General features: G+C 48.1%; 1 protein-coding gene across 1 annotated transcript in view; it reads right to left on the reverse strand.

The window, feature by feature from the left end:
* ABCG4 (ATP binding cassette subfamily G member 4) overlaps positions 1–13,755 on the reverse strand; it is a 112,850-nt gene that overhangs the window by 54,424 nt on the left and 44,671 nt on the right. The window contains exons 7-9 of the mRNA XM_089678581.1: positions 12,023–12,146; positions 11,799–11,913; positions 11,179–11,309 (exon numbers count right to left, since the gene is read on the reverse strand). Of these exons, the coding sequence (XP_089534707.1) occupies positions 11,179–11,309; positions 11,799–11,913; positions 12,023–12,146 (370 nt within the window). The remainder of the gene's footprint in view (positions 1–11,178; positions 11,310–11,798; positions 11,914–12,022; positions 12,147–13,755) is intronic.

Consider the following 13,755-nt stretch of genomic DNA (forward strand, 5'->3'; position numbering starts at 1 on the left):
TACTCAGGGACAGACAGAATTGTTACTGAGTGCCAGATAATTGTTACTTAGGGCCACAGAAACGTTATTAGGGCCACAGAATTGTTACTCAGGGACAGACAGAATTGTTACTGAGTGCCAGAGAATTGTTACTTAGGGCCACAGAAACTTTAGTTAGGGCCACAGAATTGTTACTCAGGGACAGACACAGAATTGTTACTGAGGGCCACAGAAATGTTACTTAGGGCCACAGAATTGTTACTCGCACAGACACAGAATTGTTACTCGCACAGACACAGAATTGTTACTGAGGGCCACAGAACTGTTACTTAGGGCCACAGAATTGTTACTCGCACAGACACAGAATTGTTACACAGGGACACAGAACAGTTACTGAGGGCCACAGAACCGTTACTTAGGGCCACAGAATTGTTACTCGCACAGACACAGAATTGTTACTCGCACAGACACAGAATTGTTACTCGCACAGACACAGAATTGTTACTGAGGGCCACAGAACTGTTAGTTAGGGCCACAGAATTGTTACTCGCACAGACACAGAATTGTTACTCGCACAGACACAGAATTGTTACTGAGGGCCACAGAACTGTTACTTGGGGCCACAGAAACGTTAATCAGGAACACAGAATTGTTACTGAGGGCCACAGAACTGTTACTTAGGGCCACAGAATTGTTACTCGCACAGACACAGAATTGTTACACAGGGACACAGAACTGTTACTGAGGGCCACAGAACCGTTACTTAGGGCCACAGAACTGTTACTCGCACAGACACAGAATTGTTACTCGCACAGACACAGAATTGTTACTCGCACAGACACAGAATTGTTACTCGCACAGACACAGAATTGTTACTCAGGGACACAGAACTGTTACTGAGGGCCACAGAACTGTTACTTAGGGCCACAGAATTGTTGCTCGCACAGACACAGAATTCTTACTCGCACAGACACAGAATTGTTACTCAGGGACACAGAACTGTTACTTAGGGCCACAGAACTGTTAGTTAGGGCCACAGAATTGTTACTCGCACAGACACAGAATTGTTACTCGCACAGACACAGAATTGTTACTGAGGGCCACAGAACTGTTACTTGGCGCCACAGAAACGTTAATCAGGGACACAGAATTGTTACTGAGGGCCACAGAACTGTTAGGGCCACAGAATTGTTACTCGCACAGACACAGAATTGTTACTCGCACAGACACAGAATTGTTACTGAGGGCCACAGAACTGTTACTTGGGGCCACAGAAACGTTAATCAGGGACACAGAATTGTTACTGAGGGCCACAGAACTGTTACTTAGGGCCACAGAATTGTTACTCGCACAGACACAGAATTGTTACTCGCACAGACACAGAATTGTTACTGAGGGCCACAGAACTGTTACTTAGGGCCACAGAATTGTTACTCGCACAGACACAGAATTGTTACACAGGGACACAGAACTGTTACTGAGGGCCACAGAACCGTTACTTAGGGCCACAGAATTGTTACTGAGGGCCACAGAACTGTTACTTAGGGCCACAGAATTGTTACTCGCACAGACACAGAATTGTTACTGAGGGCCACAGAACTGTTACTTGGGGCCACAGAAACGTTAATCAGGGACACAGAATTGTTACTGAGGGCCACAGAACTGTTACTTAGGGCCACAGAATTGTTACTCGCACAGACACAGAATTGTTACACAGGGACACAGAACTGTTACTGAGGGCCACAGAACCGTTACTTAGGGCCACAGAATTGTTACTCGCACAGACACAGAATTGTTACTGAGGGCCACAGAACTGTTACTTGGGGCCACAGAAACGTTAATCAGGGACACAGAATTGTTACTGAGGGCCACAGAACTGTTAGGGCCACAGAATTGTTACTCGCACAGACACAGAATTGTTACTCGCACAGACACAGAATTGTTACTGAGGGCCACAGAACTGTTACTTGGGGCCACAGAATTGTTACTCGCACAGACACAGAATTGTTACTCAGGGACACAGAACTGTTACTGAGGGCCACAGAACCGTTACTTAGGGCCACAGAATTGTTACTCAGGGACACAGAATCGTTTAATTAAAGAGTATGTCAGACAACATGCAGAGGAGTGGCAGAGGAGGCAATGTTTTAGGAGCGAGCAGACGTGGCAGCAGAGGAAGGGGTCGAGGCAGCACTATTCGCAGCCAGAGGCTAGTGCTCCCGGTGTCATCCAGTACAGTGAGGAAGAGCTAACAGAGGGCGGTCAGGAACGGGGGGAGACATCCGCCTCTTCAGCAGCCAGGCGAAGAAGTAGTGGCGAGGAGAGTGGCTCGGTAGCCGGTGTAGAGACAGGTCTGTCTCCTGACCCACACGCAGCCGAGGGGGCTAGTAGTGAGGCGGAGACCCTAATTGATGATGATGAGGCTGATCGCACTTGGCAGCCTCGTCGTCATCAGGCTATTGCTTCCGCATCATCAGGAGAAGAGGGTGGCAGCTTGGCAGCGAGCAAAACAGTCGGTGGGTTGTCTCCATCGCCACACTCTGCCATGTGCCACTTTCAGGTCTCCTCACACACTGCTGGTGTGTTGAATTTTTTGACATAGGGTGCTGGCAGATTACGGGCCTCCCATAGCTGCTGCCAGGCCCCTAATCTGCCATGGGCCCCTATACCGCCTCCTCATGCTGCTGCCAGGTCCACAGTCTCTCATGCCATGTGCCACTTTCAGGTCTCCTCACACTGCTGGTGTGTTGAATTTTTTGACATAGGGTGCTGGCAGATTACGGGCCTCCCATAGCTGCTGCCAGGCCCCTAATCTGCCATGGGCCCCTATATACCGCCTCCTCATGCTGCTGCCAAGTCCAAAGTCTCTCATGGGTCCCTGTACGGCCTCCCATTGCTGCTGTCTCCATCGCCACACTCTGCCATGTGCCACTTTCAGGTCTCCTCACACACTGCTGGTGTGTTGAATTTTTTGACATAGGGTGCTGGCAGATTATGGGCCTCCCATAGCTGCTGCCAGGCCCCTAATCTGCCATGGGCCCCTATACCGCCTCCTCATGCTGCTGCCAGGTCCACAGTCTCTCATGCCATGTGCCACTTTCAGGTCTCCTCACACTGCTGGTGTGTTGAATTTTTTGACATAGGGTGCTGGCAGATTACGGGCCTCCCATAGCTGCTGCCAGGCCCCTAATCTGCCATGGGCCCCTATATACCGCCTCCTCATGCTGCTGCCAGGTCCAGAGTCTGTCATGGGTCCCTGTTCGGCCTCCCATTGCTGCTGTCTCCATCGCCACACTCTGCCATGTGCCACTTTCAGGTCTCCTCACACACTGCTGGTGTGTTGAATTTTTTGACATAGGGTGCTGGCAGATTACGGGCCTCCCATAGCTGCTGCCAGGCCCCTAATCTGCCATGGGCCCCTATACCGCCTCCTCATGCTGCTGCCAGGTCCACAGTCTCTCATGCCATGTGCCACTTTCAGGTCTCCTCACACTGCTGGTGTGTTGAATTTTTTGACATAGGGTGCTGGCAGATTACGGGCCTCCCATAGCTGCTGCCAGGCCCCTAATCTGCCATGGGCCCCTATATACCGCCTCCTCATGCTGCTGCCAGGTCCAGAGTCTCTCATGGGTCCCTGTACGGCCTCCCATTGCTGCTGTCTCCATCGCCACACTCTGCCATGTGCTACTTTCAGGTCTCCTCACACACTGCTGGTGTGTTGAATTTTTTGACATAGGGTGCTGGCAGATTACGGGCCTCCCATAGCTGCTGCCAGGCCCCTAATCTGCCATGGGCCCCTATACCGCCTCCTCATGCTGCTGCCAGGTCCACAGTCTCTCATGCCATGTGCCACTTTCAGGTCTCCTCACACTGCTGGTGTGTTGAATTTTTTGACATAGGGTGCTGGCAGATTACGGGCCTCCTATAGCTGCTGCCAGGCCCCTAATCTGCCATGGGCCCCTATACCGCCTCCTCATGCTGCTGCCAGGTCCAGGCGAACGTAGTCATACAGGGGAGGAACTTCTGAGTGTAATGAACAGAGAAATCGACAAATGGCTGTCTCCGCGCAAACTGAAAATCGGAACCATGTTGACCGACAACGGAAAGAACATGGTGTCTGCTCTGCGTCAAGGAAGGTTGTGCCATGCGCCATGCATGGCTCACGTGTTCAATCTGGTTGTCAAGCGGTTCCTAAAATCCACCATCCCACTGCAAGACATCCTTAAAATGTCACGTAAACTTTGCATGCATTTCAGCCATTCCTACACCGCAAAGCACACCCTCCTTGAGCTGCAGCGGCAGAACGGAATTCCACATCATCGCCTGATCTGCGACGTTGCAACAAGGTGGAATTCAACCCTACACATGTTAGACCGCCTTTACGAGCAGCGAAAGGCCATCACCGATTTCCTGATGTTACAAGCGGATAAAGGTACTCCCCTGTGTAACTTCGATGTCAGCCATTGGCAGCTCATGCGTGACACCTGCCACTTGCTCAGGCCCTTTGAGGAGGCCACGCTATTCGTGAGTCGGCAGGACTATGGGATGAACGACGTCATTCCTCTGTTGCACGTCCTTGAACAAATGCTGTTAACAATGGCTGGTCAGGGTGCGGTAGACGTGGCGCACAGATCTCAACGCCACATGACCCCTGTGGGGGCAGGACAGGAAGAAGAGGAGGAGGTAGAGGAGGACATTTGTGCTCAGGAATTATTGAGTGAAATGGGTGGTTTTTCCACTCAGCGGACAGGAGTGGAGGAGCAGGAGCATCTGGTAGAGGAGGAGGAGGAGGAGACAGAGGACCCAGACGCACCGTGGCAGTATGCTGTGGAGATGGAGGCAGGGAGTCCCTCGCATTCCTTGGCACAAATGGCCCATAGCATGCTCGGTTGCTTGCGTAGCGACAGCCGAATAATAACCATCAGACAGAGGGATGACTTTTGGCTGTCCACCTTGTTGGACCCTCGCTACCGTTCAAAAATGGTGGCCTTTTTCACACCTGCTGAGAGGGAGGCCAAAATAACGTACTATAAAAACCACCTATGTAGTCAGTTGGTCTCTGCCTTTGTGCGCCAACGTCCATCCTCAGACACTGTGGGCCCTGTGCGCTCGCGTTCCGCTGCCATGGCAGCAGGGGAGGGGTGGGGTGGTAGGAGCAGTGGCAGCTCCACCAGCAGCGGCTGCCTCAGTCTGCAGTCGATGATGAGTAGCTTTCTTCACCAGCGCAGTGAGGAAACTACTAACCAGCCGCAGCAGCAGCAGCAGCAGCATCAGGTGGACCTGGAGCAGGACCTCAAACAACAGGCTTGGGCCTACTTGGACAGCACCCTGCCAACCGAGGTAGACAATCCCCTTGACTACTGGTCAACGAAACTTGACCTTTGGCCCCAACTAGCTGAATTTGCCCTTGAAAGGCTGTCATGCCCGGCCAGTAGCGTGGCATCGGAGCGCGTGTTTAGTGCGGCAGGAGGTATTGTAACTCCGCGGAGGACACGACTGTCCACCCAGAGTGTGGAGAGACTCACGTTTGTGAAAATGAATCAGGCGTGGATTAGTCTGGATTTCAAACCACCAGTTCCTGACACAACTGACTAAATCCGCCATGAATCATGCCTCAAACATGTGCCACTTTGAGGTCTCCTCACACACTGCTGGTGTGTTGAATTTTTTGACATAGGGTGCTGGCAGATTACGGGCCTCCTATAGCTGCTGCCAGGCCCCTAATCTGCCATGGGCCCCTATATACCGCCTCCTCATGCTGCTGCCAGGTCCACAGTGTCTCATGCCATGTGCCACTTTCAGGTCTCCTCACACTGCTGGTGTGTTGAATTTTTTGACATAGGGTGCTGGCAGATTATGGGCCTCTTATAGCTGCTGCCAGGCCCCTAATCTGCCATGGGCCCCTATACCGCCTCCTCATGCTGCTGCCAAGTCCAGGGTCTCTCATGGGTCCCTGTACGGCCTCCCATTGCTGCTGTCTCCATCGCCACACTCTGCCATGTGCCACTTTCAGGTCTCCTCACACACTGCTGGTGTGTAGAATTTTTTGACATAGGGTGCTGGCAGATTACGGGCCTCCCATAGCTGCTGCCAGGCCCCTAATCTGCCATAGGCCCCTATATACCGCCTCCTCATGCTGCTGCCAGGTCCAGAGTCTCTCATGGGTCCCTGTACGGCCTCCCATTGCTGCTGTCTCCATCGCCACACTCTGCCATGTGCCACTTTCAGGTCTCCTCACACTGCTGGTGTGTAGAATTTTTTGACATAGGGTGCTGGCAGATTACGGGCCTCCCATTGCTGCTGCCAGGCACGTAATCTGCCATGGGCCCCCGTACCGACTCCTCATGCTGTGACGTTGCAACAAGGTGGAATTCAACCCTACATATGTTAGACCGCCTTTACGAACAGCGAAAGGCCATCACAGATTTCCTGATGTTAAAAGCGGATAAAGGTACTCCCCTGTGTAACTTAGATGTCAGCCATTGGCAGCTCATGCGTGACACCTGCCGCTTGCTCAGGCCCTTTGAGGAGGCCACGCTATTCGTGAGTCGGCAGGACTATGGGATGAACGACGTCATTCCTCTGTTGCACGTCCTGGAACAAATGCTGTTAACAATGGCTGGTCAGGGTGCGGTAGACGTGGCGCACAGATCTCAACGCCACATGACCCCTGTGGGGGCAGGACAGGAAGAAGAGGAGGAGGTAGAGGAGGACATTGGTGCTCAGGAATTATTGAGTGAAATGGGTGGTTTTTCCACTCAGCGGACAGGAGTGGAGGAGCAGGAGCATCTGGTAGAGGAGGAGGAGGAGGAGGAGACAGAGGACCCAGACGCACCGTGGCAGTATGCTGTGGAGATGGAGGCAGGGAGTCCCTCGCATTCCTTGGCACAAATGGCCCATAGCATGCTCGGTTGCTTGCGTAGCGACAGCCGAATAATAACCATCAGACAGAGGGATGACTTTTGGCTGTCCACCTTGTTGGACCCTCGCTACCGTTCAAAAATGGTGGCCTTTTTCACACCTGCTGAGAGGGAGGCCAAAATAACGTACTATAAAAACCACCTATGTAGTCAGCTGGTCTCTGCCTGTCTGCGCCAACGTCCATCCTCAGACACTGTGGGCCCTGTGCGCTCGCGTTCCGCTGCCATGGCAGCAGGGGAGGGGTGGGGTGGTAGGAGCAGTGGCAGCTCCACCAGCAGCGGCTGCCTCAGTCTGCAGTCGATGATGAGTAGCTTTCTTCACCAGCGCAGTGAGGAAACTACTAACCAGCCGCAGCAGCAGCAGCAGCAGCAGCATCAGGTGGACCTGGAGCAGGACCTCAAACAACAGGCTTAGGCCTACTTGGACAGCACCCTGCCAACCGAGGTAGACAATCCCCTTGACTACTGGGCAACGAAACTTGACCTTTGGCCCCAACTAGCTGAATTTGCCCTTGAAAGGCTGTCATGCCCGGCCAGTAGCGTGGCATCGGAGCGCGTGTTTAGTGCGGCAGGAGGTATTGCAACTCCGCGGAGGACACGACTGTCCACCCAAAGTGTGGAGAGACTGACGTTTGTGAAAATGAATCAGGCGTGGATTAGTCTGGATTTCAAACCACCAGTTCCTGACACAACTGACTAAATCCGCCATGAATCATGCCCCAAACATGTGCCACTTTCAGGTCTCCTCACACTGCTGGTGTGTTACATTTTTTGTCATAGGGTGCTGGCAGATTACGGGCCTCCCATAGCTGCTGCCAGGCCCCTAATCTGCCATGGGCCCCTATACCGCCTCCTCATGCTGCTGCCAAGTCCAGAGTCTCTCATGGGTCCCTGTACGGCCTCCCATTGCTGCTGTCTCCATCGCCACACTCTGCCATGTGCCACTTTCAGGTCTCCTCACACTGCTGGTGTATTCCATTTTTTGTCATAGGGTGCTGGCAGATTACGGGCCTCCCATAGCTGCTGCCAGGCCCCTAATCTGCCATGGGCCCCTATACCGCCTCCTCATGCTGCTGCCAGGTCCAGAGTCTCTCATGGGTCCCTGTACGGCCTCCCATTGCTGCTGTCTCCATCGCCACACTCTGCCATGTGCCACTTTCAGGTCTCCTCACACTGCTGGTGGGTTCCATTTTTTGTCATAGGGTGCTGGCAGATTACGGGCCTCCCATAGCTGCTGCCAGGCCCCTAATCTGCCATGGGCCCCCGTACCGACTCCTCATGCTGCTGCCAGGCCCGTAATCTGTCATGGGCCCCTGTTGTCGCTTGTTGGCATATTCCGCTCGTTCAGATGCTCCTTCTCCTGCTACTCCTCTTCACGGATTCCGTCAGCAGTCTTTCTTGGAATCCGTTTCCAAGAGACAACAGTTTGCGAGCACGCACCCGACGGTGCAGAAGCTGAACGTCCTCCTGTCCAAGTTGCTGCTGCCAGGCTCGTAATCTGTCATGCGCCCCTGTACCGCCTCCTCATGCTGCTGCCAGGTCCAGAGTGTGTCATGGGCCCCCGTACCGACTCCTCATGCTGCTGCCAGGCCCGTAATCTGTCATGGGCCCCTGTACCGCCTCCCCATGCTGCTGCCAGGTCCAGAGTGTGTCATGGGTCCCTGTACGGCCTCCCATTGCTGCTGCCAGGCCCGTAATCTGCCATGGGCCCCCGTACCGACTCCTCATGCTGCTGCCAGGCCCGTAATCTGCCATGGGCCCCTGTACCGCCTCCTCATGCTGCTGCCAGGTCCAGAGTGTGTCATGGGTCCCTGTACGGCCTCCCATTGCTGCTGTCTCTATCGCCACACTCTGCCATGTGCCACTTTCAGGTCTCCTCACACTGCTGGTGGTTTCCATTTTTGTCATAGGGTGCTGTATGGCCTCCCATTGCTGCTGCCTCCACCGCCACACTGTGGCTCCACACTCTGGTTTTGGCCCCGTGACTGCCCAAATGAGTGAAGTGTGCGGTGATTCTAAGATCGACGGCACTCATCTGCATGTCATACTGACTGACAGTATTATTTCTCTTCCCCAGCAGACTCCAAGGGCATTTAAATTAAACGTACAGTGTTCAGCACTAATATTAAGTCTCTCTGAAGCCTAGAAACACCCTTTTTTAAGTTAAATTCACAGCGAATATATTCGACTCGAATCGAAATTTTTCCACGAATTCGCCGAATCAGTCGAATCGAATTTTTGAATACTTCGCTCATCTCTAATCATCATGGTATCATTTTTTTCATCCAGCAATCGGCTTTCATGTAAAAGCAATACTAGTGGCTAATTAGCTGCAGGATTGCTTTTACAAGCAGCGGGAGATGATGCCCCCCTCCCCCACTGCCTTCCACGGCCATCTCGGGCAGTCCCACACCATCGGGGATACCTAAGAATGAATGGTACAGTGTAAAAATAATAAATAAAAATAATAAATAATAAATAAAAAAAAACTCGCCCCTCCCACGTGCGCACACCTGTGTGCACAAGCATTGATCCTGTGCCGGTATGTAAACAGCGGTTGCGCCATACATGTAAGGTATCACCGTGAACGTCAGATAAAGGGCAGTAATTCTAACACTAGACCTCCTCTGTAAATCTAAAATGGTAACTTTTAAAGGCTTTTAAAGTGTTGCCTATGGATATTAAAAATGTATGCAGTTTGTTGCCATTGCACGGGGCATGCGCAGTTTTAAAGCATGTCATGTTTGGTATCTATTTACTCGGCATACCATCATCTTTTATATTTTCCCAAATAATTGGCCAATATATTGTGTTTTTGTGCATTAAAAGTAATGCACAAAAACACAATATAGTACTTTGTGTCACAAAAAATTGTAGTACCCACCATTTTATTCACTAGGGTGTCTGCTTTAAAAAAATATAGAATGTTCGGGGGTTTAAATTAATTTCCTAGCAAAAAATACTGATTTTTTTCATTTGAACAAAAAGTGTCAGAAAAGGCTTGGTCTTCAGGTGGTTAGAAGAGTGAATGATGTGTGGCATAAACTTCTAATGCTGGGCATAAAATGCCCCCACCCCCCAAAACGACCCCTTTTTGTCCTGGTATTTTAGCACCTCAAGAAATGTGATATATATATATACTTATTGGGATTTTTTTAACCAAAAACATGTAGCAGAATACATTTTGGCCTAAATTTATTGCGAAATTTGAGTTTTTTGGATATTTTTTATGACAGAAATGAGAAAATATTGTTTTTTAAATTTTCTGTCTTTCTTTGTTTACAGCGCCAAAAATAAAAAAGCACACAGGTGATCAAATACCACCAAAAGAAAGCTCTGTTTGTGTGAAAAAAGGACATAAATTTCATTTATGTACCATATTGCATGACCGTGCAATTGTCAGTTAAACTAGTGCAGCGCTGTATAGCAAAAAATGGTGTAAATTCCATTATCTATACCATAGTTTTTAGACGCTATAACTTTCACACAAAGCAATCAATATACACTGTAGAAGAATACATTTTGGCCTAAATTTATGACTAACTTTGAGTTTACTATATATTTTTTATAGCCGAAAGTAAAAAATACAGTTTTTCTTCAAAATTTTCTGTCTTTTTTTGCTTTTATCACAAAAAATAAAAAACCCATTGGTGATCAAGTACCACCAAAAGAAAGTTCTATTTGTGGGAAAAAAAGGACATAAATTTCATTTGGGTACAGCATTGCATAACCGCGCAATTACCAGTTGAAATAGCGCAGTGCTGAATAGCAAAAAAGGGCCTGTTCATTAAGGGGGTAAATCTTCCGGAGGGCAAGTGCTTAATATGTTAAAGTGATATTAAACAATATTCCTAGTCTCCAAAAATAATCACTACACATCCACTACTTAATGGCCCTATAATCTGTTTTTCATGAAATTGGATTTTATTATGGTGATCAATACACACCGATGCATTAAATGGTTGCAGTGGGGGGGATTTACTAAAACCGGAGCTCTCAGAATCTGGTGCAGCAGTGCATGGTAGTCAATTAGCTTCTAGCTCCAGCTTGTTCAATTAAGCTTTGACAATAAAACCTGGAAGCTGATTGATTTCTATGCAGACCTGCACCAGATTTTGCACTCTCTAATTTTAGTAAATAACCCCCAACATGTTCACTATAGATGTGGGGGAGTTCTATCCTTTTCAACCTTCTTGCAGCTTGCAAGGCTTTATCTTTTTTACAGCATCATGCGGCACTTGTATTGAGTAGTGTTTTGTGTGTGAGTATATATACTTACTGTGGGACCTATGTCTAGTTCTATAATAGATGGTTTACTCTTTTCCCTGTGGATCGGGCACAGTCCATCTTCCACTGCTCGGAATAACACCGGATTTAGGTCTCCATACTCCCCTGAGGCTATTTCAATAACTAGATGGTAAAAATGAACAGGCTTAGCCAGATACTAAGAGCGCACAACAATAATTATATATATAAAACTGTAAAACTTTGCATTAAGGCAGTTTAGGGTGAATGAAGTTCAGAAACCCATAGCAACCAGATTTAGGGCTCATTCACACCAGGTGTGTTGAGTTGTGTTGATCATCACAGACGTAACATAAGAACAACTGTTTTCTCTGTGCTTTGTTCACACCATACAAGTGGGTTGGTGTTGCAAAAAAATGCAATAGAGATAAATGTATTTTTTCTGGTAATGATAAATAAAAAAGCACAAAAAAAGTAAAATACTTTGCAGCACTGGTGCGCAATTCACACCAGCACGACTTTTATGCACACTATAATGTGCGCTGACTGGTGTAAATAAACCCTTAGACAATTGACCCTGTATGGGTGTTATGGGCTACTGCACTTTGCCTATTACTCTTGGCCCTATTATAGAAAAGCCTGAGTATAACTTACTGAAGTCCGCAGGGTTGTGGTAGGTTGGGCAGTGTAATCCTAATCCCTTCAGATATGGAATAAGGTGAGTTACAGACCCTCGATATATGCACTGACCCTGACTGAGAATATACAACTGAAAACACAGAAATCACAAAGATTACAAATGGAAATGAAAATCACTAACCTGACTGCAGCAGCAGCTAACACATATATAAGAAGTATGAAAGAATACAGCTACGCACCTTGTCAAACATTTCAAACAGTTTGGCACTTGGTTGATGTATGGTGCAAATGATAGTACGACCGCCTTGTGCTAAAGAGCTCAGCAGTGACACCACCTGGAAACAGGATGCACTATCCAAACCACTGCAAAAAAATGCAATAAAAGAGAAAGTGTGACTGCTAAGAATTTTAGAAATTTATGTTAGATCATTGGAAAACACTAACAGCAAAACTTGGTCTTTAGAGCTGAACTCCCAGAAAATAGAGAAAACACAATGTAATACATCTCTGGATTCATTAATCCATCAATAAAGTTTATATAAAACCTTCATTTTTCAGTTTGCTTGGCTTAATGCCTTACTCTATATTTTGTTCTTAATCAATTCATGTTTTGAAAATCTGTTGTGAAGTTTCTCACCTGGAGCTCCTGACGGTAACCACACTTCTTGTTGCAAGCTGACAAAACTAAGCAACTGCTTTGCAACGAGCAGTGTTGTCAGTTTAAGGCTGGCCACAAATTATACAAATTTGTTGAGAATTTTGCTTTAGGTTTACCAAAAACCATATAATATGAGCTCAAACCTAAACAACACTTTCAATTGAATCCAATTAGGCAGGCCCTTGTGTAGCAATCGTGCCCACAGAGATGGACTCAGTCCTCCATTTTGTTAAGAACCCTTCCATGTTGTCTCATCTCTCTCCCTCCCAAAGCAGGCTTTCTCCTCCACTCATCCCCCCTCCCTCGCTGTTGAGTGGCATGTGGCTGTGATAACAGAGGTCACAGGCAAACCAGGCACAGAAGGAGAGCTCCGAGCTATGAAACCCCCAACGGAGCTGGGGCCTAGCTGTCTCATAGCTGTGCAATCTGGGATATCGTAAAAGCGTAAAACCAAGTCCTTCACGGGAGTTCAAATACATTCCAGAAAAGGCATAAAACAAGACACCACATTCAACATCTATTTTGCCCTATGATTTCATATCTTGGAATATGAGAGACTTACATAAAAACCATGCATATCGTCAGATTGGTTAAGTTAATACAAATTGTTTGGTATATTACATTCCCTAACTGGAATATATAGGATGCTGCTGAGTATTAATATACTAGTGCCCAGGCTGCCAAATGCCCTGAGAATGAGTTATGAATCATAATAGCAGCTTTGAGAGTTTCTAGTCATAACTTAGGGCTCCACCTACACTTCCCTCCCCAAAAGGAGACGATTGGTTTACTGCTCCAGGGAGGCACCCGGTGGAGATACTAGAAAAGCTAAGCTGAGTTAAGGGAGAAAAAAGAAGGTCTCCTGTTTTTAACATCGAAACTGACAGTGAGAGACAAGAAAAATCCTTTTGGCTTATGAAACTTGAAGCTGCTTAAACCAAGGCTGACTGGCAAGTACTTTAACCCTCTAAATTCCTTTCTGTTATCTCTTTGCTGTGCTATTGTTCTCTGTATATTTATATATATATTAGCTACATCTTTTTCTGTAAATATTTTTATTGCACCCTTTTGACCTTTTAGTAATAAATCTTACTTTCTGAAAGTGTTGAACTGTTTCGTAGCTCTTTAATGCAAATTATGTATTCCTGCCGCTGAAGAGCGCTACTGTGTGTATTTAACCCTCTGTATAACCTGTCTGCAGTGACAGTGATATACAGACGATTATTTCAACCATCATAGTGTTATTGCTGATATTGCCAAGTTTCCTCTTTCTCTGTACAAAAAGGAGGTGGTGGCAGTGTGAAGGGTTAATTG

Source organism: Staurois parvus, unplaced genomic scaffold (genome assembly GCF_062004578.1).
Source record: "Staurois parvus isolate SC_StPar_1 unplaced genomic scaffold, SC_StPar_1.0 ptg000207l, whole genome shotgun sequence".
Classification (NCBI taxonomy): domain Eukaryota; kingdom Metazoa; phylum Chordata; class Amphibia; order Anura; family Ranidae; genus Staurois; species Staurois parvus.